At 44.1% G+C, this 25,916-nt stretch overlaps 1 protein-coding gene across 6 annotated transcripts in view; it reads left to right on the forward strand.

Moving 5' to 3' along the window:
- The window catches only part of lrp1bb (low density lipoprotein receptor-related protein 1Bb), a 302,617-nt gene that overhangs the window by 217,615 nt on the left and 59,086 nt on the right, over positions 1-25,916 (forward strand). For all 6 annotated transcript variants that reach the window (XR_004165369.2, XM_031582278.2, XM_031582280.2 and 3 more), the window contains exons 41-50: positions 2,975-3,164; positions 7,894-8,098; positions 12,898-13,090; positions 15,734-15,859; positions 16,471-16,599; positions 16,973-17,092; positions 18,188-18,301; positions 18,727-18,876; positions 21,020-21,142; positions 24,367-24,486. Coding sequence is in view for 5 of the 6 variants with exons in the window: in XM_031582278.2 (XP_031438138.1) it covers positions 2,975-3,164; positions 7,894-8,098; positions 12,898-13,090; positions 15,734-15,859; positions 16,471-16,599; positions 16,973-17,092; positions 18,188-18,301; positions 18,727-18,876; positions 21,020-21,142; positions 24,367-24,486 (1,470 nt within the window). In the remaining variant the exon portion in view is untranslated. The remainder of the gene's footprint in view (positions 1-2,974; positions 3,165-7,893; positions 8,099-12,897; positions 13,091-15,733; positions 15,860-16,470; positions 16,600-16,972; positions 17,093-18,187; positions 18,302-18,726; positions 18,877-21,019; positions 21,143-24,366; positions 24,487-25,916) is intronic.

Genomic DNA, 25,916 nt, shown 5'->3' on the forward strand with positions numbered 1-25,916 from the left:
TGTGTCTGCCCATTTCTACTGCAAGACTGTGATTGCTGAGCCTGTACCTTGTCTTTTACCACTTTAGCGAATTAGTATTCTCTGTTTAGGGTCAAATGGCACTGTAGTTTACATTGTAAGTTACTGTTCTTTGTTGTTTCATTCCATTAATTCAGATACTTTTCTTTCTGTGTATTAATTATTTGATGAGGCCAATTTCTCTTCATTCTCTTAACGAGGTGTTAGTGTCCTTAGGTCGGTTATTGTTATTCCTATGAGTCATATTTGTTTTGTTAGTTTCCTGTTGGAGCCCCAGAACCAGCTCACTGAGGGGACTCTCTTCAATGTTCAGTTATTGGTTCTTAAGGGCTTTGAAATTATGGAGAGGAGGTGTCACTTGTTTTTAAATGTTGCCAGAATGTCACAGCTCTTTTGTCAGTTTTTAATGATAGAGGTTATTGGCCTAATTCCATCCTGCTTGCGCTGTTGGGTGCGTGCCTCAGCATTCCAAGGATACGTGCGGAACTCTGCATGCAGGCTTCAGTTGGGGTTTTGTCCCCTTTTTCAAAGTCTTGGTTTGTCAAAGGACCCCACATTTCGATGCCATGCAATGAAAAGGGTTCAATTACTGACTGAAATATTTTGAGCCAAATTCTGAAGGGTATTTCAAATTAAATGTATTTTTTAAGGCATAGAAAACTGTTCATGCTTTCCTTTTCAATTCATTCATGGCAACGCTGAAGTGTCCAGTTGCAACAGATTTTCAACCCAAGTTATATCTATATTTATATTTGATTTATTTAAGGATAATTTGTCACATGTTCAGTTTTTGTTCTACCAAGGGTGAAATTACATTTATTTCCCTGACATCTGGTTCTTTTCTGGAATGTAAATATTTAGTTTTCTCTCTCTCTCCCTCTCTCTCATACACACACACACACACACACACACACACACACACACACACACACACACACACACACACACACACACACACACACACACACACACACACACACACACACACACACACACACACACACACACACACACTGTACTTTACTCTCACTTACTCTCCCTACCGCAGGCCCCCTCTGCATCATGTCACTGATAGAGGGTGAAGATGTTAATCATCCAATATTTCCCTAATTAAGCCTTACGCCCCTTCATTAATTACTCCTCGGCCTCTCAAATAATTTCCCAAGAAAAAAAAAAATGTCAGACACCTTTTTTATTGCGAACGGTTAATTAGTGATTGGCCGCTTCAGTCTCCCCTTGCACTTGACTGTGCTCTCGCAGGCCATTTCAAGCCAGATTTAGCCTGTCCTTTACACCGCGGCGCTCTTGAGAGGCGTTCAATGCCACCCGTCACAGCGGGCGAGCTCAGATGCTGTCGGAGCAAGATGTCATCGCCCAAAGTGGGAGCCTCTGGGCGTGCGGCGGGTTCAGTCACTGATAGCATAGCAAAGTAAAGAGATGTGGGAAGCTGTTTGATGTCAGAATGGTTCAGATTCAGAAGCATATATAAGTAATGTATGTGAATTCTTGAAAGGACTTGAAGTATTCTTGACAGGTCTTGAATACATATATATATATATATATATATATATATTAGTTGTTAGTAAACTGCTTTCATATTGATTTGAGTGGATTAACCATAGTGACCATACAGTTGCACCCTTCTAATCCCCCATGCAAACTCTATCTGCACCATAGGCCTACCTGAGAGTGGTAAATAAAGAAGTGTGTGTGTGTGTGTGTGTGTGTAACTCAAATCAATATGAAAGCAATTTACTAACAACAAAAATATATATATATATATATATATATATATATATATATATTTTCAAGACCTGTCAAGAATACTTCAAGTCCTTTCAAGAATTCACATACATTACTTATATGTAATTGTGTGTGTGTTTGTGTGTGTGAGAGTGAGTGAGTGTGTGTGTGTGTGTTTGTAAGTGACAGGCTATATTCCAGATCAGTTTCTGCTTTTAGTCCAGAATTGTTTTCTCGATTTTAGTCCAGAAATTGATATCATAGAAGAGTTTGGCTTGCCAGGTGTTTTCAACATCCCGTTTGTGACTGGTGGCGAGTGCTTTAGTTAATTACAAAGAGGAGTTATTAATTAATATCTGTCTGCATCTGTATAGCTGCTATGAATGAGGTTAGCCGCTATCAAAGAAGCCTACCATGGTCTCATTCAGAAGTCTGGAGGAAGAAGTCGTGCAAAACTGAACCCCAAATCCCACTGGCTTTTCTCAAGATGTTAAGATCTTATGACTCATCTCCCAACTGGGTCAGCTTGTTTGTTTGACTCTCTGACTGGGTCTGTTCCACCTCACCTTGCTGTAAAATCAGTGTTCATGAGGAGCTGGTCTCCAGTCGCTATCGATATATATGGATCTATGCTAATCATCTTAGCCGTTAGCCCAAATGGACTCCAGACCACATGGAATGTATCCAGACCACAGTGAATTAATGCAGTGAATGTTGTCCGCACAAATGTGTCTAAAGAGTAAAGACAAAACATGATTATGCACAATATTTGCCTTTTCATTAACCTTTTTCCTACCCTTAATAGAGCCAGCAACTGCTGGACTTTCAGCAACTGCCTCTCTCAAAGGTCACACGTTGACTCGATTAACACCTGCAGATAGCTGCACCGTATGTCTCTGCTGGAGAGGTTAATCAGGTGACTCACTCTCTCCCCTCTCTCTCTCTGTCTCTACCATTCTCTCTCTCTCTCTCTCCCCCTCCCTCCCCTTTTCTCCCTCTCTCTCGCTCTCTCCCCTCTCTCTCTCTCTTGCTCGCTCTCTGTCTCTGCCATTCTCTCTCCCTGTCTCTCTCTATCTTTCTCTCTCTCTCTGTCTCTCTCTCTCTCTCTCTCTCTCCCTCTCTCTCTCTCTCTCTCTCTCCCTATCTCTTTCTCTCTCTCTCTCTCTCTATCTCTCTCTCTCTCTCTCTCTGTCTCTCTCTCTCTCTCTCTCAGACGTGGGCTCAGTCGAGGGCCTGGCCTACCACCGGGCCTGGGACACCATCTACTGGACCAGCTCCACCACCTCCAGTATCAGCAGGCATAGCGTGGACCAGACCCGGAACGGGGCGTTCGTTCGCGAGGCCGTGGTCACCATGTCCGAGGACGACCACCCGCACGTGCTCGCGCTGGACGAGTGTCAAAAGTAAGGCCCTCTACTTGGTACGATCCATTTTCCGGCGCTGTCGTTTTAACAGAGCCACTTAATCAGCCACGTCCATTAGTTTGCTCTTTTGTGCTGATATCATATTTCGCAGACGCTCCAGCGTTACTCACGGTACACTGAGTGAGAATATACATGTTATTAGCACTTAAGCCATCAGGCAGATTTAAACAGCAGTGCGTTCACCGAGCTTAAGTACAGGGGCAGCACTTGTTGCAGAACTGCACTCTGGTCTGTGTTTAATCAACATCGCCTGGTGATAAGTACCAACGCGGCTGTCTGTGGTAACACCGCACTGAGGATGAGATCAAGAGATCTATACCGATGTTATAAATGGACTGCGTTTACAAAGCACTTTTCTACTCTTTAAATTGTGTGCGGCACATCTACCTTACGGCGGAGCAAGCCGTATAGAGGGCAATTTGGCGCTCATTATCTTACTCAAGGACAGGATGATACAGAGGGAGGAGGAACCAGACCAGAGTGGAGTGCCCTCATATTACCTGACATTACTTCTGCCTCCTGAACTGCAGCGGATGCCTCCATAGGGACATTAACTTACATTAACAACACTTTACATGTGTTTATTCAGCAGCCATTATTCTTTTACCCAGACTGACTCACAGTGTGTGAATAGTATATGTTTTATCATACGCGTGTGTAGCCCCTTTTAGCCAGACTGACCTACAGTGTGTGAATAGTATATGTTTTATCATACGCGTGTGTAGCCCCTTTTAGCCAGACTGACCTACAGTGTATGAATGCTATATGTTTTATCATACGCGTGTGTAGCCCCTTTTAGCCAGACTGACCTACAGTGTATGAATGCTATATGTTTTATCATACGCGTGTGTAGCCCCTTTTAGCCAGACTGACCTACAGTGTATGAATGCTATATGTTTTATCATCCGCGTGGGCTCCCCTGAGAACTTAACCCATGACGTATACAGAGCCACCTCCTGGCGGCTCTACCAGTCAAACTGCAAGAAGAATCAAAAAGGGTAAAAATGTTTATGTTTTTTAATAGATGTCGGCTCCATCCATTAATTTCTTACCGACATGGAAATGTTTGTGTGGGTATTTTTGCGACGTGAACTATTCGAAAAGGGAGAGTAAATTGAGGAAGTAACAGACCTGGGAGTGAATGAAAAGCCCTCTAATCCCCTCTGGGCTTTGACCTGTGTCATATGAACACATGTAGCAGCACACTTAGTCGGCATCTGTTATTCACGGCACGGGGGGTTTAAGTAGCACACACAGAGACGCACACTAATAGCATTGGCTAAGTGGAGACCGTGTGGAGCAGTGTGCTGATACGGCAGAGATATGGGTCAATCCTGAAGTGCCCCATGTTACAGAGCATTGCAGAACGCCAATGCAGAGCAGGCGAGGTGCAAAGTGCATTCTTTCACATGCTCAAGCGTTCCTTTTCAACTTACCTTACACCATCGCTTCGTCAAAACATCTTCGTCAATGCAGCCATTTTTCTTTATTTCAGATACCGAGTTTGAATTTATTTTCTGCACAAACAAAACACACTTTGTTCCCCAGCTGTGTCAGGGAGAGTGGAGGAGTTTCTAATTGGTTTGACCTCGGTGAAAAGACGAGGGCACAGGCATCAAAGCAGCGGGCAGTGCAGTGTTTTCACAGGAGGGTCATATAGTAGGGAAAAATTGTCTGTGTAACATGAAAGCACAGCTGAATTTGCAAACTTTAACTCAACAAGCACACAAATGACTGTGAAGCAAAGAAGGGTGGGAGGGGGGGGGGGAATACAATTAATATGCAGGGGGGGCGCTGACCCCGGGTTCACTGAATAAATTAAACTCACAACCTCGCAGAAAATATCCTTAGTCGGTACTTTGGCATGCCGTCAAATGCACTGTAGTCGGCTGTTAATTAGAACTTGACCTGCAATGATTAATTGGCTTCGGTGGCAGAGCATTTTAGTTATTTTCCCGACAGACCATTAAAGACTTTAAAAAAAAGACAAAAAAGTGCTGTTTTCAATTAGAGCCTAAGCACAAACATGTCAGAGGATCCTCTGTGTATTATAGATATGATCCCTCTTTGTTGTTTTCACTCGGTTCGGTTTCTTTGCTATTGTGAAATACTCACCTTTTTGTGCTGCTGCAGTTCTCATTGTTTTTTTGCCACAGCCAGTGCTATGAAGAACCCTGCACTGAGATACAGTGAATAATTAGGAGGCCTCTCCTCTCCTCTCCTCTCCTCTCCTCTCCTCTCCTCTCCTCTCCTCTCCTCTCCTCTCTTCTCTCTCTCTCCTCTCCTCTCCTCTCCTCTCCTCTCCTCTCCTGTCCTGTCCTGTCCTGTCCTGTCCTGTCCTGTCCTGTCCTGTCCTCTCCTCTCCTCTCCTTCTCTCCTCTCCTCTCCTCTCCTTCTTTCTCTCTCCTCTCCTCTCCTTCTCTCCTCTCCTCTCCTCTCCTCTCCTCTCCTTCTCTCCTCTCCTCTCCTCTCCTCTCCTCTCCTCTCTTCTCTCTCTCTTCTCTCCTCTCCTCTCCTCTCCTCTCCTTCTCTCCTTCTCTCCTATCCTCTCCTCTCCTCTCCTCTCCTCTCCTCTCCTCTCCTCTCCTCCTCTCCACTCCTCTCCTCTCCTCGCCTCACTTGGTGATGGTCAACATCACTGACCTTATGTGACCGTGTCGTCATGTACACGCCTTGGGTGTTACATTACAGTAGACCCTGTGAACTGGGAGGTCGTCTGAAGAGTCATCACCTACTCCTGTCACCCTGTTACGTCTCTTGACAGAATGTGACCCTAGGCCCAGTGTTTGCGAAAGGTCTTGACAAGTGTCGTGACATGATTTGTGAATCTCTCCAAAAAGTATAAAACACCAAGTTTAGCTTGTGCCATCAGTTAACGGTCTCATACCCAGTCGCTGGGACCGTTTCCATGACTGTTGCGTAACCCCAGTCACCCAAACAGGATGTGACAGTAGCAGGTCATTACCCATGCAGCATGACTTGTCATGACACATCTGCCTAACTACTCAATGATGTCACAGTGTTATGTCAGTTATGACTTGAGTTAGCCAGCGCCACCCCAAAAATCTCAGCCAGCTGACATTGGATGTCAGTTCCAGTTATGTGACCAAGGCTCAGAACTGAACTATCCCAGCGGACTGTACCATGGCAAGGGCCATCTCATTACCTTCAGCGACACAAGGTGGCACATCGGTCCACTAGAAATAGGCCTACTATTTGCTCTACAGTGTCATAACCTTTAGAGTTACAACCTTCCTCGTCTGGCCTCTCAAAATCAGTACGAAAGTACCTGACACATAGTCATTTAAACGCATTGGGCGGCGTTAATAATGAATATTTTGTTGTTGTTTTTCATTTGTGCATTGTTTTGATTGCTTGTTGAGTGTCTGGCTTATTGAGCGCTTTTCACTTGATTATTATTTAATTACAAATCAAAGCAGTTTAGCCGCTGAGTGATAGTAGTAGCTTGAGTTTCAGATAAGACGTGAAGCATGTAGAAGATAGGAGGAAGTGTTTGACTCGAGAACACTATCTTAAAGGAACTCGGATTTAACACATCTGTTTAGTATCTTAATGGAAGTGGAAGAGATGTTTGGGTTAGCAGTCACATGTAACAGATTATGCGGTTCTTATTCATATCAGCTGTTATGGCAGATGTTGTTTTTTTCTTGCCATCATTCAAACTTTATTTCAAGGTCTCTCAAACTTTAGGGGTCATATACAGTAGCAAAGACTGCTATGAATTAATAAAGCACATTATTATCTACACATACTTTTTGCAAATTCTTTCTCTTTCAAAGTCATTTTTTCCCATAGGCCTATCAACTCATTTCATGAATACATTCCCTTTCACCCTTCCATTTTCTCCCCGTCTCTCTGTCATGACAGGGAATACAAATTGTGTCTCAATATGTCACAAACCTGCGTTTTATCTTACTTTATCCTACTGCAGGCACACACGGGAATCATAGGAGGTGCATTGCTACGTTATTGACACTAATACTTGTGGATTACTGTAAAAGACAGGTCACAATGGGTCAGATTAGATTAGATTAGACACCGAAGAGACCCACCGTAATCATATAGTCTAGATGAGCTATGAATAATTCTGATGTCTGTCAGGATTTATTTTCTCTGCAGATAGGGAGGACCTTTAATGTTTCAATCTCTACCCTATTAAAGTCATCATCTTGTCCTCGATTCAATTTCGCAGATCGTATTTGCTTAGTCCTCCCCGAGGGGGTTTCAAGTGATCTCCAGGGATATGTATATGCAGTGTGCATGATAATGCCGCTGCTTTCAAATGAATATGACATCTATATGTTACAGAACTAGTTTTGAGTGCTTCATACCGTGGTGGAATACAATATTTACTGGAAAATGCACACAGAATTATAAGAGTGCATAGGACAAATAAATAAAATAAAGAACCTTTTCATTATTGTCTGGGTGTCTCTCAGTTGCCACTTTGGGGATGATGACGGTTAAGCTTCCAGCCTAATTTCTGAAGGGTAGGGGGTTCAATTCCCCCCACGGCTGTATGTTTATGAATACATTCCTGTGTACCTCAAGAGATACACATGGGATGTTTAGAAAGAACAATGAAGGGACAATAGCGCCCATCATCCTTTCTCTTCCTTCACTGTCTCTTTGATTGTAGCAACAGTATAGAGTAATGACTGTGTTTCTCCTCTCGAAACCTCCTCAGCCTGATGTTCTGGACTAACTGGAACGAGCAACGTCCGAGCATCATGCGCTCCACGCTCGCCGGCAACAACATCAAGGTGATCGTCGGCACGGACATCTTCACTCCCAACGGCCTCACCATAGACCACAAAGCCGAGAAACTCTACTTCTCCGACGGCAGCCTGGGCAAGATCGAGAGGTGCGAGTACGACGGCTCAAACAGACAGGTGAGTGTAATTGTGTTCAATTGCTTCACCCGCGCTGCCACACTACCAATGCTGAGTAGCTCTGTGTAGAGAGGCGGGAGCTGGGTGGAGATGTGTTAAAAAACGCTTCCTATTTTTAGTGGATGGGCTGTACAGATTAATACACTTCAGAGCTTTGTGGTGCTTTACCCAGAGGAAATGCTTTCAGGTGATCCCCGTGGCTTTAATAAATCATTGTAGATAAGAGGATATGTGGGCACATGAACGCTTTTGTTCTAAATATTTGCTGAATGTTGCCGTGGGACCTTTTTCGCTCTTGTCTATTTTGAGGGGTTTCAGAGATGAAGTGCTTTATCCTTCAGCAGTAGGATCGCTCACTAAAATAATAGCACCCTCTGAAAATTCCTCTACAAATGTTTTATTATCTATTTATTTTTCGAGTCTAAACATCGCTCAGGGTGCTCCCACTATCTTTGTTACTCTTTGATATATTTGAGGGTGTGCTTTTGGTGGCTGTGGTTCTTGAGGAACAGAGACTCTCTGTGAAGCTCCATCCAGCCGACTTGTATGGTAGTCAGTGTCAGATAGATGACGTGTACGGGCAAGAAGTGAGGGGTTTTGAGAAAGCTTTAACAGAGAAACCAAGGACATTAGGACACTGGGAACAAATGGATAATGTCTTAAGAAGTAAGAAAATATCAATACACTTGAGTATTACAATATCATGTTTTGTGACACTGCATCGACTTTCAAAAACACGGTATTGATTTTTACTTAATAGTTAATGACGTGTAGGAAGGACACAGTCGGTCAGGTGCCAGCAGAATAGAGTCAGAGAATATCAGAGAATAGTGGGCAGACCTGCCACCACTGTATGTCGATATTCATTGTCACCATGGTCTTTGTATTGTTTTACATTTCAGGTTTCCTGTTCATTTTGTCATTAACCACCATTTTTACCACCATATTAACCACCATTTTAACCACCGTATTAACTGCCATCAAACAAACTATGCTTTGTCTTGCTCACCCATTAACTGTATAAATGGTCTTGAATCAAGGACTGTACACATTCACGCTGCCTATTAAAATAGTCTTATCTATTTGTTGAAACTTTGCCATTACTACACTTTATACATTTTCACTTACCACTGTTTAACTTCGCATTCACTTCCTGGTTCCCTGAGCCTACCCCATGGCTGTACCACTACCTGGAAGCAGGGGTGTTTTGCAGGCTACCCGTGGTCTAAACCATTTAGACCAGTTGTCAGTACACAACCCTATTAGGGATAGAGTCAGGCTACAGTCAACTGTTAACAGTTGTATGTCTTGTAGTCATGTTTGTACAATATGTAGAAATGTTTGGACATTTGCTGTAAAATACACATCTTCAATAGGTACTGATAAATTATAATCTGTAATGGCCAAGTGTTTCTACAAACGCTGAATTGGATCATTGGATTAGCCTCTCAGCACCGATGGCTGGGCTCTGTTTGGCTTAAGGATGTGTAAACTGCGGTACATAATTATACTGCACTTGACATTTGTCCTGGGTCATTCAGCATATTGCTAAATAAGTGCTCCCATGTGCAGTGACTATGCATTTTTCTTTATTCCGCTTCACTTATTCAGTGTAAACCAACCATGTGTTATGATTAATGATTTAAGATCGCCTTGGTTTTAATAGGGAGCTAAAATAATGAGTATGAAAGAAAACATTCAGACTTAATTAGGTATTTCTTAAAAATGACTTATCAGAAGAAAACCCATAGGAGTTTGGATGTGAAATAATCTGATCTCTTAGAATATATGGTGCCTGTAGTGAATAGGAGTTCTGTTTTGTGTAATGACTTAACATTAAAGATGTACAAGTCCGCTTTCTTCAGTTCTGATCCGTTTCCAGTACCTGAATATCTTGAATATTATTATCATCATTATTATCTTTATTGTTGTTGTTGTTGGTGGTGGTATTATGTGTAAAAGTGCACGAGGCTCTAGTAAACCACACAGCCCTTCTTATTGAAAGAGCAAACAGTATACAAAATGAAAATTGAAATGTATTCCAAAGTAATTTCTTGAAGCGATTTATTTTGAATCAAAATTTGATTAAACTCCTAGCTTTAGTTCAACAATATTCCGCTTACACAAAAAAAAACTTCAATGTGTATAAACTTATGAAAGAACTTTTAGTTTGATCTCTATGCAAGATGAACGGCAGAATAAGTAGTTCAATGCAATAAAATAGTTTTATTTCACGTTTAAACACTATTTACAATTTCACCACTAAATACAAGGCAGAATAACATAAGGTGCAATTAGGCCATTTAACTTTCAATGAGGCAACAGTTACTGTATATATCCAGCTATGTCGTAAATGTCTTTGTCAAGGAAATGCCTCATGAATTAACTTCACTGCAGTCGTCAATCCATCTAATTATTCACCTGAGACCAAGCGCATGGCACATGAAGCAATGGCAGGGAGTATGGCAGACAGACATAACTTTATACCACCATCAGGAGGCCAGAAGAGCTGAAGCCTTTGAGCTGCAACAGGTCCAGACATGGCATAGTTTTTATCTTCTTGATTCCCCAGTTTGCGTGCTCACAAAACAAGTAAAGCTCTGAACTCCCTCATAGAAAGGTAGCCTACCGGCTGCAGTAGGGGCCAATACAACCTAGTGGAGACATACAGAAGGTTTTATTCTTTTTTTGTTGAAATTAAGTTGTAGATGAAGATGTACATAATCACATAGTTTACAATTTTATAATGGTTAAGTAACCGTATGCATTTAATAAAGTCAGTATGGATCCATTGAGCTCTACTTAACAGGATGTTATTCATTTGCATATTCTAATATATTTCCTAAATGTTTAAGATCACTCTAAGCAACTTTTTTTCCCCAAAGAAAGTATTTAAAAGGCATTAGCCAAAATTGTAAACCCAGTGCAGCACATTATTTTTCATACATTCCTTTTTTTCCTCAGCCTGTAGCTTTTCTAATGAAAGTCAGTATGCGAGTCGATGCCCTCTGCTTCCCTCTTACCAGAGGATGAAGCAGAACTGTGGAGACATTTTTAATGTCAAACATTGGGAAGAGCTGTCATGGCATGGCGCTCGCCACATCGTAATCCTCCCCTTCTGAGGGATCCTCTCTGCTAGGGGAATTCAATTTGTGCCTGACACGATCCCGGAGAATGAGGACCCCGGCCCCGGCTCAATTAGTTACACATGAACCACCCCGGCCGTTTGCCCCCAACTCGCGTGTCATGCCTTTCGGCCTCCCGCACGCCCCCACGCGCACAGGCCGCGTCCTCTAATGAAGGCTTACTTTGAGGCCCCCTCAGGGGCTGTCCTGTCAACTGCCCAATTAAAAATGGCAAAATTAGGCAGAGCTAACTGATTATCAACATGGGCAGCCCTCACAGTGTCCTTGCAGTGGGGATCTCCCCCCTCCCTGACATGCCTGACAGGATTTGGAGGAGGTGACATATGACTAGGAGCCTCACTGAGGAGTTGCCTCGCCGTTCTCTGGGGTTGGAGTCATAGCCTGGCACGAGTGCTCTTGTCATAGAGATGGGATTGACTCCAGGGCCTCTGCCCTGATTGCTATTTTTTTTGTGTTTGCTCACTTAATTCGCTCTGTCGACCAGCGTTCAGTGTTTAGACATGCCACATGTTTAACCAAACACTGAGTGACACTTTCACCCAAAGTGCTCACAAATGAATACATTAAAAAATACTTTATTTGAACTCCAAACAAAACCTGAACAGCATGTACATAACTAGGTATGTTTAGCACCTATCTGAAGCCTTATATCATATGTGCTCAGATCATAATCTAATTCTATTTTTATTCGTCACGGCAAACAGTGTCTGCAGACAGTTTTATGAGTAACAGAAACAAGGCGAGAAACCATTAATCCAGTTTAGCATCTCAGCCGTATTATATCACCCTAAAGTGTGTTTCTGCAGCAGTTCCTCCATCAGATCAGACAAGCAGACGAAATCGAAGGCGTAATGCAAAACTAGCGTCTTTCCAAGATTTAATTTCTAGTCAATATGCTCCATCAGGAGCCATCTGGCAGTCAGCCTGGTTCAATCCCCTTCAGATCGCCAGTTGTTTTTTTTGCGCAAGCTGGGTTCTTTTCATCAACACCTGTCCCATTAATCCCTTTATAGTGGCGAGCCTAATGTAATCACGCCTACAACCTGGGTAGCAATCTAGCAGTCTGGAACAAATCCGGGCTTGATCTGCCACTGAACTACTCGCGCCAGGTTTCAGTCAGATCCATGGGAAGTATGTCTCCTTTAACGGTCTCCACCGAGGAAGCCACGGGGCAGCCTTTCACAAGCCTCCCAGGAGATTTGGTGTGATGTATTTATGTGATATGTGTCCGCTATCTTGAGAGTTACATTAACGCTCAACAAGATCTGGGCTAAGGTCCATTTTAGGCTAGCGCCAAGTAGTGGGTACTTTAAAGTGTGTTCCATTTTTTGTCATCTTTTCCTAAAGCAGACCCCACCGTACTCACCCACTTACTGAACTTAATGTGGTGTACTTAAGTGAAAACTGAAATCTACCGAATACAGACCGTTGTCCAGACCCAAATTTGATAACAAAATAACATAAATAATGCCAAAATTGAATTTGTAATGTTGATCGGCATCAGGTATTTATTCATACAGACTGAATTTACCATGACCTCCCTGTTGCAAGCACAGTGTTCTTCTAATGATTTGAGAATGGTATACCGAGTCCACTGGGCTTATGTCTTATGTCTAATTGATCTAACTGCAGTCAAACCTGTTTTAATCGCAGGTCATCGTGCGGTCTGGACCTGGGACCTTTTTTGGGCTGGCCGTCTACGGAGACTACATCTTCTGGTCCGACTGGGCCCGCCGGGCCGTGTTGAGGTCCAATAAGTTCACCGGTGGAGAGACAAAAGTCCTGCGAGCAGACATACCTCACCAGCCTATGGGCATCATCGCCGTAGCCAAAGACACCAACAACTGTAAGCAGTGCTTCCTCTCCCTCTCGTTCTCTCTCTCTCTCTCTCACTCTCTCTCTCTCTTTCTCTCTCTCTCTCTCTCTCTCGCTCTCTCGCTCTCTCTATCTCTGTCTCGATCTCTCTCTATCTCTATCCATCTCTCTTTCTCTCCCTTTCTCTATCTCTTTCAATCTCTATCTCTATCTATCTTCCCTCTCCTTCTTGCTTCTCTCTGTCTCTATCTCTCTCTATCTCTCTCTCTCTCTCTCAAACTCCTTTACCTCATGCATGTGTTCATGATATTTTTTTAAAACCTGCTATTTTGGTGGGTCTGCGTGCTCATTGTCACAGCAGTCACATCTGCCTCTTCTGTGCTTCACACGGCGCCATTGTCCCTTCCCCTGCAGCGTTTTGTTTTGACAAAAAACCTGTGTGCTTCAGTTGCGGGGAAAACTCCATGACTGAGTACCATTTTTTTTTTTCCTCCCCCCCCCACCGCCACCGCCACCACCACCACCTCGAAAGGCGGCAGCCTGGGACTCAGTAACCCTCGTTGCTGAGCGCTTTTATGGTGCTTACGCGTTTGATGTGCGAGGAACAGTTGGAATGATAAATTAGTATGGACTTATTTGGCTGAATAGGAAACCTAAGCTGGGGACATAATTAATAAAAAAAAGACAGAAGGACAGAGAGAGATAGAGAGAGAGATAGAGAGCGAGAGAGAGAGAAAGAGTGAGAGTGAGAGAGAGAGAGAGAGAGAGAGAGAGAGAGAGAGAGAGAGAGAGAGAGAGAGAGAGAGTCCCTGTGCCAAGCGGCAAGCCTGTGAACTGTCGCAAATGTGAAAAGTAGGACAGTGGGAAATGAGGTTTAAGCACGTCCCAGAGGCTGCTGTTTGGTGACCCTGCTGTGAAAGACTTCTCTGCTCATTTGTTTCATCATGCCGTGTGATTCCACGCGACCTGCTTGCAGCCTTCTTCACCGAGGGGAGCAGGCGGGGCGTCTGCCATTAAAACCACAAGGCGGGAACAACATCTGTGTGAGAAATAGTTTGTTCTCCAATTTTGTCCAATTTATGAGCTCCCTCCTCAGGAAGTAGCCAGATACACCCAGGTACACACATTTACATACACTTCAGACATGAGAACAGCTTTGTTCCACCTCAAAAACTGTCATCATGCCAGATCCGTCTGCAGGTATTCCCCTGCAACATTCCAGTGCATCCACCATACTTCTCTGTCTAGCATAAACCTGTGTTAAATCTTGCTCGTATGGTTATACCGTAACACTGGCCATGTCATTTAATGCGTGGTCATGTGAAGAATGTGTATATGGCGTAAAGCATGGAGTTAAATTGCATCCATTGCAGAACACTTTATACCCTCTGCGTAGAGACACTGACTGATGGCTCACCGAGGCTCCAGTGAATGACTCACTAAGGCAGGTGTAGGCTGGCTGTTCTGGAAGAGGATGTTGGTGGGGAAAGGGAGAAGTGCGTGTGTGTGGGGGGGACGGGGTTGGGAGGATCGGTATGAGATGCGCTATATTTTTCCAGCCACCAGAGGATCATTTGTCACAAATCCCCTCTTTTGGAAAGCTCAGCTCTTTTTTACTGAGCGCGGCGGATCCTCCTTCCCCATCAGGGTAGCGCTATTAGAGGCTGGGCTGAAGGCTCTCGGGGGAGTTCAGCGGGGCCGGTAAGCCTCTGAACGCTCACAAGGATCGGAAACAGTTCCAGGCACTGCCCTCCTACAACCTGATTTCTTTTATGGAATTCATGCTGTATGCGAACGATGAACACCAACCACACTTTATGGTGGCTGTTTCTGTTTACTGGATGTGTGTTCCTACGTTTTGTACTTTGATATGAAATCTTCAGAGTGGCTAAGCATCCTTTTTTCTCCTTGTGGAGTCGTATATATATAAATAAATATATATATATATGTATAATGACTCCTACATGTTTCTTCTGGCGTAGAAGGGTCACCTTTGTGATAGTACCTGCTCACAGAACTGAGGCATTGCTGCAGCAGTCACACTATAACAAGCTCTGATCATGTCTTAATTGCACACCAAACCTTCTCAAAGACGGAACAAAAAAAGCCCACATCCGTCCTGTTGCCCTGCCCTCCATCCCCCCATGGCTGTTTTTGTTGTGTGTTTACTATGTTTACTGTTATTGTTTGTTTATTTGTCTGTTTGTTTGTTTGGGTGGTTTGTTGACATTAGGAATCCCGCGGGATTTGTACTTAGGTTCCTTATCACTGTTTGGTTCTGATAAAAATCCAGCCCGGTTGAAGTTCCAATGCTTGTTTCTCACTATCTCACCAACCGGCAGAGACATGCTGAAGGCAGGGTTTGGCCATGGATGGAAATGTCAACCTGACATTCTCTTGTAAAGTAACATTCTCGGAGGCATGAGATCAAATAGGGGACACCAAAGCGTATGCAGAGAACCAATTTCTGTTTTTAATTCCTGCTATCTTCTATTTCTCTGCTCTCTCTCTCTCTCTCTCTCTCTCTCTCTCTCTATGTCTATGTCTGTCTGTGTCTCTATCTCTGTCTGCCTTCCTATACCTACATGTTCCAATTGAATTCATTTATTTTGTCTTTCTTTCTTTCGGTCTCTCTATCTGTCTGTCTGTCTATATGTCTGTCTGTCTCCCTCAGGTGAGCTGTCTCCTTGTCGAGTGCAGAATGGAGGCTGCGGTGACCTTTGCCATTTGACCCCCAATGGGCAGGTGAACTGCAGCTGCAGGGGGGAGCGGATCCTTCTGGATGACAACAGATGTGTCTGTAAGAGAACCCGACCCTCCTCTGGCTCACTGTGTTCTGTTTCATAAAAACTCTTTCAACTCTTCCGACAGCATTCTCTGCATTTACAGTCAAGGTTCCCCAAATGCCTTTTGCATTAGGAACAAATATAATAATAATAATAATAATAATACATTTTATTTGTATAGCACCTTTCATGCAAAACAATGCAGCTCGAAGTGCTTAACAGCAAAATATGCACAATATGCTGAGCCTTTATTTCAGCGCGGGGATGCAATGTTTTATCTGCATAGCAAACCATTGCTAATCGGGGAAAGCTTTGAGGCTAAAGGGGTAAAAAGCAGCACAGTGTCCTTGCCTTACATATTTGGTTGGGTTTTCATCTATTTTCATCTATTATCTTTTATTCATCTATGGAGGAAGAATATTTTATCGAAGGCATTCAGTGTACCAATGACCATTAGTATGCATGCATCTGCCCACACTAGCAGTGTTCAGGTAGGGGCACTGGACTGCTCCAACACTGGCAACAACAGACGAGGGAACAGCTTGAAAGAATGTTGCACAATTTGGTGTTTAGTTTATGCCAAAGGACATAATGTATGTGTCTGTTTTTCCACTTGACTGCACAGCTGAGAATTCCTCCTGCAACATTCACACCGAGTTTGAGTGTGGGAACGGCGAGTGCATTGAATACCAGCTCACATGCGATGGAATAGCCCACTGCAAAGACAAGTCAGATGAGAAAATGCAATATTGTGGTAAGTAATTGATCCCGGAGCCTTTCGGGGGGGGTTCTTGGGCTTTGCACTTCCTGTTCAGGGGTAGAACAAACTGAGTTTGCCTCAAGGTGACAGCTCATGTTCCTCAGAGGACCTGCTGCCTAATAAAATCACCTCTCTCACTCTCTTCTATCAGCTAGAGGAACAAATTGAGAATAAGGGGAAAGGGGGTGCAAGGCAGTAAATAAAAAGATTGTCTTTTTATTTCCTCATTTTCTTTATACCTAAAATGTTTTTCTCTCCATTTCTGTGTCTCTCCTTTCCATTCTCTTTCTCTCTCTCTCTCTCTGTCTCACTTTCTCTCTCTCCATCTCTCCTGATTCGTGTTTTTTTTGTCTGTTTCTGCTGCCAGACAACAGGAGCTGCAGGAGAGGCTTCCGCCCCTGCTACAACAGACGCTGTGTGGCCAACAGTCGCTTTTGTGACGGCGTGGACGACTGCGGTGACAACTCCGATGAAGCCTTCTGCAACAGTGAGTGTGAGGACGTGTGTGTTTGGGGCAGGGGGGGGGGGGGGCCTTCTGCAACAGTGAGTGTGAGGACGTGTGTGTCTGGGGTTGGGGGGGGGCTGGAGGGTGACGGTGAGTCTGTCCAGATGGTTTTCCCTCTCCACTCTCTCTCCTCCACTCCACTCTCTCTCCTCTGCCAACAGTGGATAGCAGTGTATTAGCGACAAAACACTAATAGACAGAGATTTGCAGATATCCAACAGCAGATAAAGATGAAGAAATGCTATACTTCGATATTTATACCCCTATATTTATACCCCTGTTATTTGAAATTAAAACATCGACCACAATATGGCCATGAAACTAATGGGATCACTCTGGCCGTGGCATTTTTAATGGTTGTTTTCTATTCGGTGCCTCAAAAGCGTACCAAGATTAGCGCTGGTCTAACTCTATTAATGCCTCAAAACATTTATGGTTCCCAGAAGGCAGTGGAGAGAAAGTTAGCGGATTGGATTCCCCCCGGTGTGTTATTTTTATTCAGAGAGAGAGAGAGAGAGAGAGAGAGAGAGAGAGAGAACATTCCCTCTGAGTAAATTAGTGTGTCTCTTAAAGTGCTTAAAGTGTGCACAGAGGTTTTTCTAATGGCATTTCTGCTCTTACTGAGCGCGGTGCTGGATAACACACTAATGCACAGACGTCCTAATGGAGAAGTGGTGGCGTTTGGTGGGTGAAGAGGCGTTGGGGGACAGAAAAAGCTGCATATAGACACTAAAATGGTTTTGAATAGATTTAAATACAGCTACCATTCGTAGGGTCTTCCTCTGGGCCCAGGGGAATACCCTGCACACAAACACGGCTGAATTGAATGCCTAGTTTGAAATTAAAATACCACGTCCCCAGTGTGCCCCCCCCACCGCTAGCCACATTCATGCCACTGGTGTTTCATGGGACAGTAGATGCCATTGGCCCCATGGGCGTATTGTGCTGCTAAAATTGTTAATGAACTTTGCCAGCGAATCAGGAGAAAATCTCTCTGGACGTGTAAGTGGAAAGCCACAGATCGGAGTCGTCCCCGTGTCGACGATGCTGTGATTTTTTCTCCCTCCCGCTCTCCAGACGTCACGTGTGCCTCTTCCGAAACCTCTTGCCAAGACGGGGCCTGCATTCCGAGCTCAGCCTGGTGCAATCAGGTCATCGACTGCAGCGACGCCTCAGACGAAAAGAACTGCAGTAAGGAAATATCTGATTGTGGAGTAATTTGCATGTCGATTTGCATTCATGTATTCAGTGGATGTTTTCTATTTGGGGCCACTTAAAATACAGGTGGGCACTCTATCACATTGTGTTGCTTTGAAATCATACCTGGGCAGTGTTAGTAAATCTCTCTTTATTAAGCTGAGGTAAATGCTAATATGAGTGCATTTTCTATTGTGCTTCTCTACTTCTCTCTGCAATCAAAAGGATTTTGCAAGAATTGCTTTATATTCACACATACCTCTGTATTTTTGATAAAAGCCTTTAGACTTTAGAAAAGCCTTTAGACTATTTCTCTGAATCGACATCTCAACATCTCTCTCTCTCTCTCTTTCTTTTCCTATCTGCTTGTCCATCTCTCTCTCTCTCTCTCTGCCTCTCTGTCACATTCTCTCTCTCAGATAACACGGACTGTTTGGACTTCTTCCGACTGGGAGCGGCGGAGCAAGGCTTCGTCAGCTGCAACACCACCTCCCTGTGCGTGCACCCGTCCTGGATCTGCGACGGTGCCAACGACTGCGGAGACTACGCCGACGAGACCAACTGCCAGGGTAACTACGCCGACGAGACCCACTGCCAGGGTAATGCCTCAGAACTCCCCCGCCAGCCGCCTCGCAGATGAGACGCTCACTGCAAACGCCCCGCTAATGGGGAATTAATAACGTCTAAACATTCAATATGGCGCGGCTAACGATGCAGAGTGATACAAGGTCCTGTCAGTGAATATATGCATGAGAAGACAGGAAGAGGCATCTGCACCGATACATGATTTATGAAGCCATGGGTTCATGACTGGCAACAGAAGTAAATAGACTTTTTCAATGGCCAAAGATTTTAGATATGGCCACTTCTCCTATGCAGTAGTTTCTTTCCTCCCATATGAGAGAAATATAGGGCCATTTGTTTTCGAATCTGTTCTTTTGCTACTAAGTTGATAGGCTAATGGTTGCAAGCTAAGTATCACTTTTCTTTTCTTTTTTTTCTGTTTGGATGCTGAGGGACCAGTGGATTCGTAGCCATTTAGATGGAAATGAGAAACAGCTGGGATGCCATTATTGCGGGGGAGCAGAAAGATTCTTAGTCAGGGAGAGACAGAGAGAAAGGCTGCAGCCACCATCCGCAGGAATTCTCACGTGACCAAGACCGAGGAGCTTACAGACTACAGATCTCCATCCTACCCCCACCCCACCCCACCCCACCACCACCCTGGCAACCCACCTCCTCAATCCCCAACTCCCCTTCCACAGCTTCCACCGCCTCCCACATTCTTCCCAACTCTATTCTATTCTCATCTGCACTTAAACTCCCCCACATGTGCACCTGCTCCTCCACTTCCCTCACACCCCCCCCCCCCCCAACCACCACACTTTTTAGCTGTCATGCCCCTCATCTCCCCTCCCACTTATCCTGCATCTATTTCCCCCCCACACACACACCCACACACACACACACACACACACCATCGCCTCCAAATCCCCCTTCACATCATCCCCTTCACATGCACACCTCTTTTCTCAGGTCATCTCCTGCACTCCCATTGGCCGACTTCCTCCCGTCTCAACTCCCATTATGTCCCATTACCTCTATCTCTACTCTGGCCTCTGCTCCTCACAGTAAACACACGTACACCTCCTGCATCTCTGCTCCTCACAGTAAACACACATACACCTCCTCCGCCTCTGCTCCTCACAGTAAACACACGTACACCTCCTCCATCTCTGCTCCTCACAGTAAACACACGTACACCTCCTCCATCTCTGCTCCTCACAGTAAACACACGTACACCTCCTCCATCTCTGCTCCTCACAGTAAACACACATACACCTCCTGCATCTCTGCTCCTCACAGTAAACACACGTACACCTCCTCCATCTCTGCTCCTCACAGTAAACACACGTATACCCTGCATCTCTGCTCCTCACAGTAAACACACATTCACCTCCTCCATCTCTGCTCCTCACAGTAAACACACCTACACCTCCTCCATCTCTGCTCCTCACAGTAAACACACGTACACCTCCTCCATCTCTGCTCTGGCCTCTGCTCCTTACAGTAAACACACGTACACCTCCTGCATCTCAGCCACAAGATGCCTTCCAGCTTGAATACAACACATGCCACTTAACACGTCTCACTTACTGTGGACTGGGTATTACATTTGGATACTGGCAGTATGGTAAAGTGTCTTACTAACCATCTTACTATCACTATGTTGCTGTCGAACCCCCCCCCCCCCCACCCTGATTTATGCCCATCCACTGCACATCTGTGTCCTCTCCTCTCCTCATCTCCCCCTTCTTCCCCTCTTCTCCTCTACTCTCCTCCTCTACTTCTCTCTTCTCATCTCCTCCTCTGCTCTCCACCTCTTCCTCCATCTTCTCATCCCCCTTCTTCCCCTCTCCTCCACTGCTCTCCTCCTCTGCTCTCCACCGCTTCCTCCATCCTCTCATCTTCTCCTCCTCTCCCTCCCTCCTCTGTTCTCCTCCTCTCCCTCCCATCCTCTCATCTTCTCCTCCTCTCCCTCCCTCCTCTCATCTCCTCCTCTCCCTCCCTCCTCTGTTCTCCTCCTCTCCCTCCCATCCTCTCATCTTCTCCTCCTCTCCCTCCCTCCTCTCATCTCCTCCTCTCCCTCCCTCCTCTGTTCTCCTCCTCTCCCTCCCTCCTCTCACCTCCTCCTCTTCTCTGTGCCTGCAGTGCCCCAGGGGAGCGGGTGTGAGGAGGGCCACTTCGCGTGTCCCAGTGGTAACTGCATCTCCAGCGTGTGGCTATGCGACGGCCAGAAAGACTGCGAGGACGGAGCTGACGAGTTCCAGTGTGGTAAGGACACTTAACGATTGCTCACACCCCACTCATCTTATAACCACATTTATTAGCCTGATACTTCTATGGCAATTATAATGCAATATATAGATCTAATCTATATATCTATATCTATATCTATATCTAATCTATATAATCTATATATAATCTATATATCAATCGATTCATCTATCTATCTAGCTAGATTTCTCTTCTTTCTTTCTTTTCTTTCTGTCTTACTTTCTTGACTGTCTGACAGATAGGATGTTTTAGTTTATTCGTTTCTTTATATTATATATTTTTTGGAACTATGTTAACTGGTAAGAGGCTCATTTTACTCATTTACCGTAATCTTCAAGTTCAGTTTTTTTTTCCATATATATATATTTTTTTGTATTCCCCCGCTCACCCACCCCTGTGCTACTGGCAACCCAAATATGCTTCACCATGTGCAAAGGTCACTTACTCAGTGATGAAACATCCATCCCTGGGGGCTTATTTCTTAACCAGTCGTAGTCCCTCTCTACATTAGTGTGACCGGGCCAGGCAGTAGAGGACATAACGCACAGATTCTGGGTCAGTGAGATATTCAGAAGGGACTTCCGGAGGGTGTAGACCAGTGGGTCCGTAAGGGAAAGGGCTTCTGACAGGCACTGGCATATTTGCAGTCGTCTTTGAGACCTGCACTCCATTTGTTTGAAGTAGGTTTGTTTTCATTTCCATGTTAGACATGCAGTGTTTGAATTACCCTGCAGATCCCAGAGGGGCCAGCCATGAGAATAGCACTCGGTACACAGTACTGTGTAATCTCACAACAATTACGCGGGCAACAACTATGCACAGCAATACAGCCTAGATATACACTGCCATTAGCAGCCACACACCAGCCTCCGCCACACACCATAATAACACACAGGTAGTTCAAAGTGTTACTGACAGATGCAAACATGGAGAGCTGATGCATAAATGAGTCACGTCAGAGCAAATACTGTAAGTGAGGCAAAAATGACCCACAGCAACAGGCCATTAGAGCTTTGGGACCTCACTTGCCTCCTACAGCTGCTCGGCCAGCGCAGCATGGTATTGTCAACCTGCTTTGGCAGATCTGAAACCGTGGCAACCCAGTTTTTGGTGAAAACCTGGCCTATCTGCAGAAGGTCCATATTGAGGGCCTTAGCAGCTTTTCTCAGAAGTTGTATGGTCTTTGGGGATTGGTGGTAGGTTGCATAAGAGACTTTGAAATGAAAATCTCAGAATGATTGCATCCCTTTACGGCCTTAAGTGAGTCGTGGCTGGCAAGTTCAAGCAGATGGGCTAAACGGTGCACTACATGAACTTCTCCGAAAAATTACATCCAATGAGACGGAGATTTATCACACCAGTTGAGGACAGAATTAAATGCCCCCCCCCAACTCTGATTTCAAAAGGAACTAGGGATGCCCTCGCCAGAACTAGGGGGGCGGGGGCAGAACCAAGGGGGCGGGGCAATCCCGGGCCTCAGTGTAATCCGAACCCTGTCGACATATCGCTTGTTTTGATTCGTTAAGACTAATACAGTGTAACATACTTATTTCTGTCATTTGGAGAGCACTGGCTGAAAGCATACAGTATGAGTGCTAATTGAATTATACTGTGGTGTAGAGAGTGGAGAGAAATGTGGCATTTAAGCACTTCACTTAAATTACAAAGACAGGGAATTGGTTTAATTAATTTCAAACTCTTTCTTTCTAAACATCTAGTTGCCCAAGAGCACCAGCCATAATACCAAGCTGTAATGAACTGTTTATCATTACAAAAGGCTAGTCCTATATCTGCTTTTGAGCACATTAGTCAGAAGTACAGAAGATGTGGGGGGTCAAAAAACACATTGCAAGAAAATATCAAAAATTATTTTTGGAGAGGGAAGCAACGGCATATTGGATCTGGTTTATAGTCAGCTGAAACCAGTCTGACATTCAGCTTTTGTTAACATTTTAGGCTGGTAAAATGGCACCGCTTAGTATTTATGTACCACCTTAAATATGATATTTGCTCACCCCCACAAAGTCTGTTGAAATATAACTTTCCACACACGTTATTGAAGGGTTTGTCATTTTCACCAACCATGTCTGTATCATTGGGAAATGAAGGGGGTTTATGTATGAGGCAACGCGATGAGGAACCTGATTTTATTTCATTTAGATCTTTTTCTGTTTATCTCAAGAAAGTTGAATGTGGTCGACACTGAGGCAGAAGTAAACACTTTGACCTTGCTAGAGCAAGTGTCTCATTCAACAGGGAACACATCTAATGAATGGAAAATGAAGCGCGCGCTCTCTTTCTCTCTCTCTCTCTCTCTCTCTCTCTCTCTCTCTCTCCCTCCCTCCCTCCCTCCCTCCCTCCCTCTCTCTCTCCCCCTCTCTCTCTGGCATTCCAAGGCAACCAGTTGAGTGCCCCTGCACTGAGAAGACACAGACACACACACACACACACACACACACACACACTGGAATGTGTTATGGCTATGGTCTGAGCCACTATGCTGTTTTACCATTTACAGCACCAGAACTGTGCACGAACACCGACATGTTTTTCAGCGCACACACTAATTGGCTAGAAAGCCAGAGGATTGTGAGGAGCAATTTTCTTAATTTGACCGAAAGTTTATTGTGTTAGAATCACAGACTCTACCTTTAACCTTTAACTCTATTCTTCTGGTCCATAGAATCACAGACTCTACCTTCAACCTTTAACCCCTTATTCTTCCTGGTGCATAGAATCACAGACTCGACCTTTAACCTTTAAACCTTTATTCTTCATGGTCCATAGAATCACAGACTCTACCTTTAACCCCTTATTCTTCCTGGTGCATAGAATCACAGACTTGACCTTTAACCTTTAAACCCTTATTCTTCCTGGTGCATAGACTCACAGACTCTACCTTTAACTTTTAACTCTATTCGTCCTGGTCCATAGAATCACAGACTCTACCTTTAACCCCTTATTCTTCCTGGTGCATAGAATAACAGACTTGACCTTTAACCTTTAACCCCTTATTCTTCCTGGTGCATAGAATCACAGACTCTGCCTTTAACCCCTTATTCTTCCTGGTCCATAGAATCACAGACTCTACCTTTAACCTTTAACTCTATTCTTCCTGGTCCGTAGAATCACAGACTCCACCTTTAACCCTTATTATTCCTGGTCCATAGAATCACAGACTCTACCTTTAACCGTTAACCCTTATTCGTCCTGGTCCATAGACTCGTCCTGCCTGTGGAACCAGTTTGCCTGCTCCAAGAACAAGTGCATCGCCAAGCAGTGGCTGTGTGATGGAGAGGATGACTGCGGGGACGGAGTGGACGAGAGCGAGGAGATGTGTGGTAAATACGCAGACGCCTTTATGACTAATTTAGCTCCAAATGTATATTATATTATAATTAGATTAGATTAGATGACAGTAGATTAGATGACAGTAGATTCGATTATGTTATGAGTTATAATCGTGTTATTATTATATTATGAGTGTCCTTGTTACATTGTAATAAACCATACTTTGTGCTTTTCATATGAGAACATAGTATTATACATTAACAACCCTACATCTAATCCTAACCGTAACACCAAATACAAAATGTTTTACTTTTGTCAGAAGTGAAATACATTTTTAATTCAGTAATCATTACAGTCAACCTAAGGACACATACTATAAAATGTAGCCTTAAATAATTCCTGACCTCATATTTGATGTTACTGGATTGGTGAGATGAAACAGGTTTCATATCTCTCAAGCTGGAAACTCACTTTCAGAGCTAACGGTACCCCAAAGCTCCCTTTATAACTCAGTGCTGTCAGTGCTTCTGCCAGTGATCTGTACAGAGCACACATAAAATATCACAAACCACATGAACTGCAGCCCTGAATAAAAGGAAATTGCCATATTCTGTATTGAGTATGACCAGACAGACTATAAGCAATTGGACCCAGCCATGCTACAGGCGACATCAAACAGGTTCTCAAAAAGATGACCGGGACTCGCTTCAGTGTCGCGTCTCCATTCAGTTCATTTCATGTCTCTGATTCCCTGGAGACCCTTGGCTTGTTTGAGGTTGACACACCTTCACACCTCCCTTTCTTGATCTTCTCCTTCTCTTGATCTTTCTCCTTCTCCTTCCTCCCTGATATACTCTAAAGGGGTTCATCACACATATATCAAATGTAAAGGATTGTAAATATGGCATGCCTGGTGTTTGACAGGTATGTCTGCACTGGAGCTAAATGTCTCTAAGTAGAGATGACTCTCTCCTCTGGCAGCCAGTGCAAAATCAATAAACATGATTGACACAGTGCCACAATGCTCAATAGGTTGAACGGCAAAAAGGAGGAGACACATTAAAACACACAACTCTGGTTGTGATGTAAATATATCGTTGTGAAACACACTAATCCGAGGTTATATACGACCGTAACCTTAATTGTAACTGATATAACTATAACCATAGTTTTGTGTAATTACAAAGAATTTATGTTCTTTTTCTGTTTCTACAAAATAGAATTGTACACTGTAAGAAAGGTTATGTAATATATAGTGTGGCAAGGGAATGCAATGATTACATGTTGTTCAATGAGGAGAAATAACATGGACGGAAACAAATAATAAATGTTTTCCCAAAACATTATTTTAATCACATATCAGCAAGATATTTCTGATACAGCCCGAAGCAACTGTAAAGCCAACCTTCTCCACTGAAATAAAAAAGGGAAAAAAAGAAAACAGTGAAAAAAGGAGTGTATTTCTTGTCATCATTGAACA

The sequence above is a fragment of the Clupea harengus genome, chromosome 2, assembly GCF_900700415.2.
Source record: "Clupea harengus chromosome 2, Ch_v2.0.2, whole genome shotgun sequence".
Lineage (NCBI taxonomy): Eukaryota > Metazoa > Chordata > Actinopteri > Clupeiformes > Clupeidae > Clupea > Clupea harengus.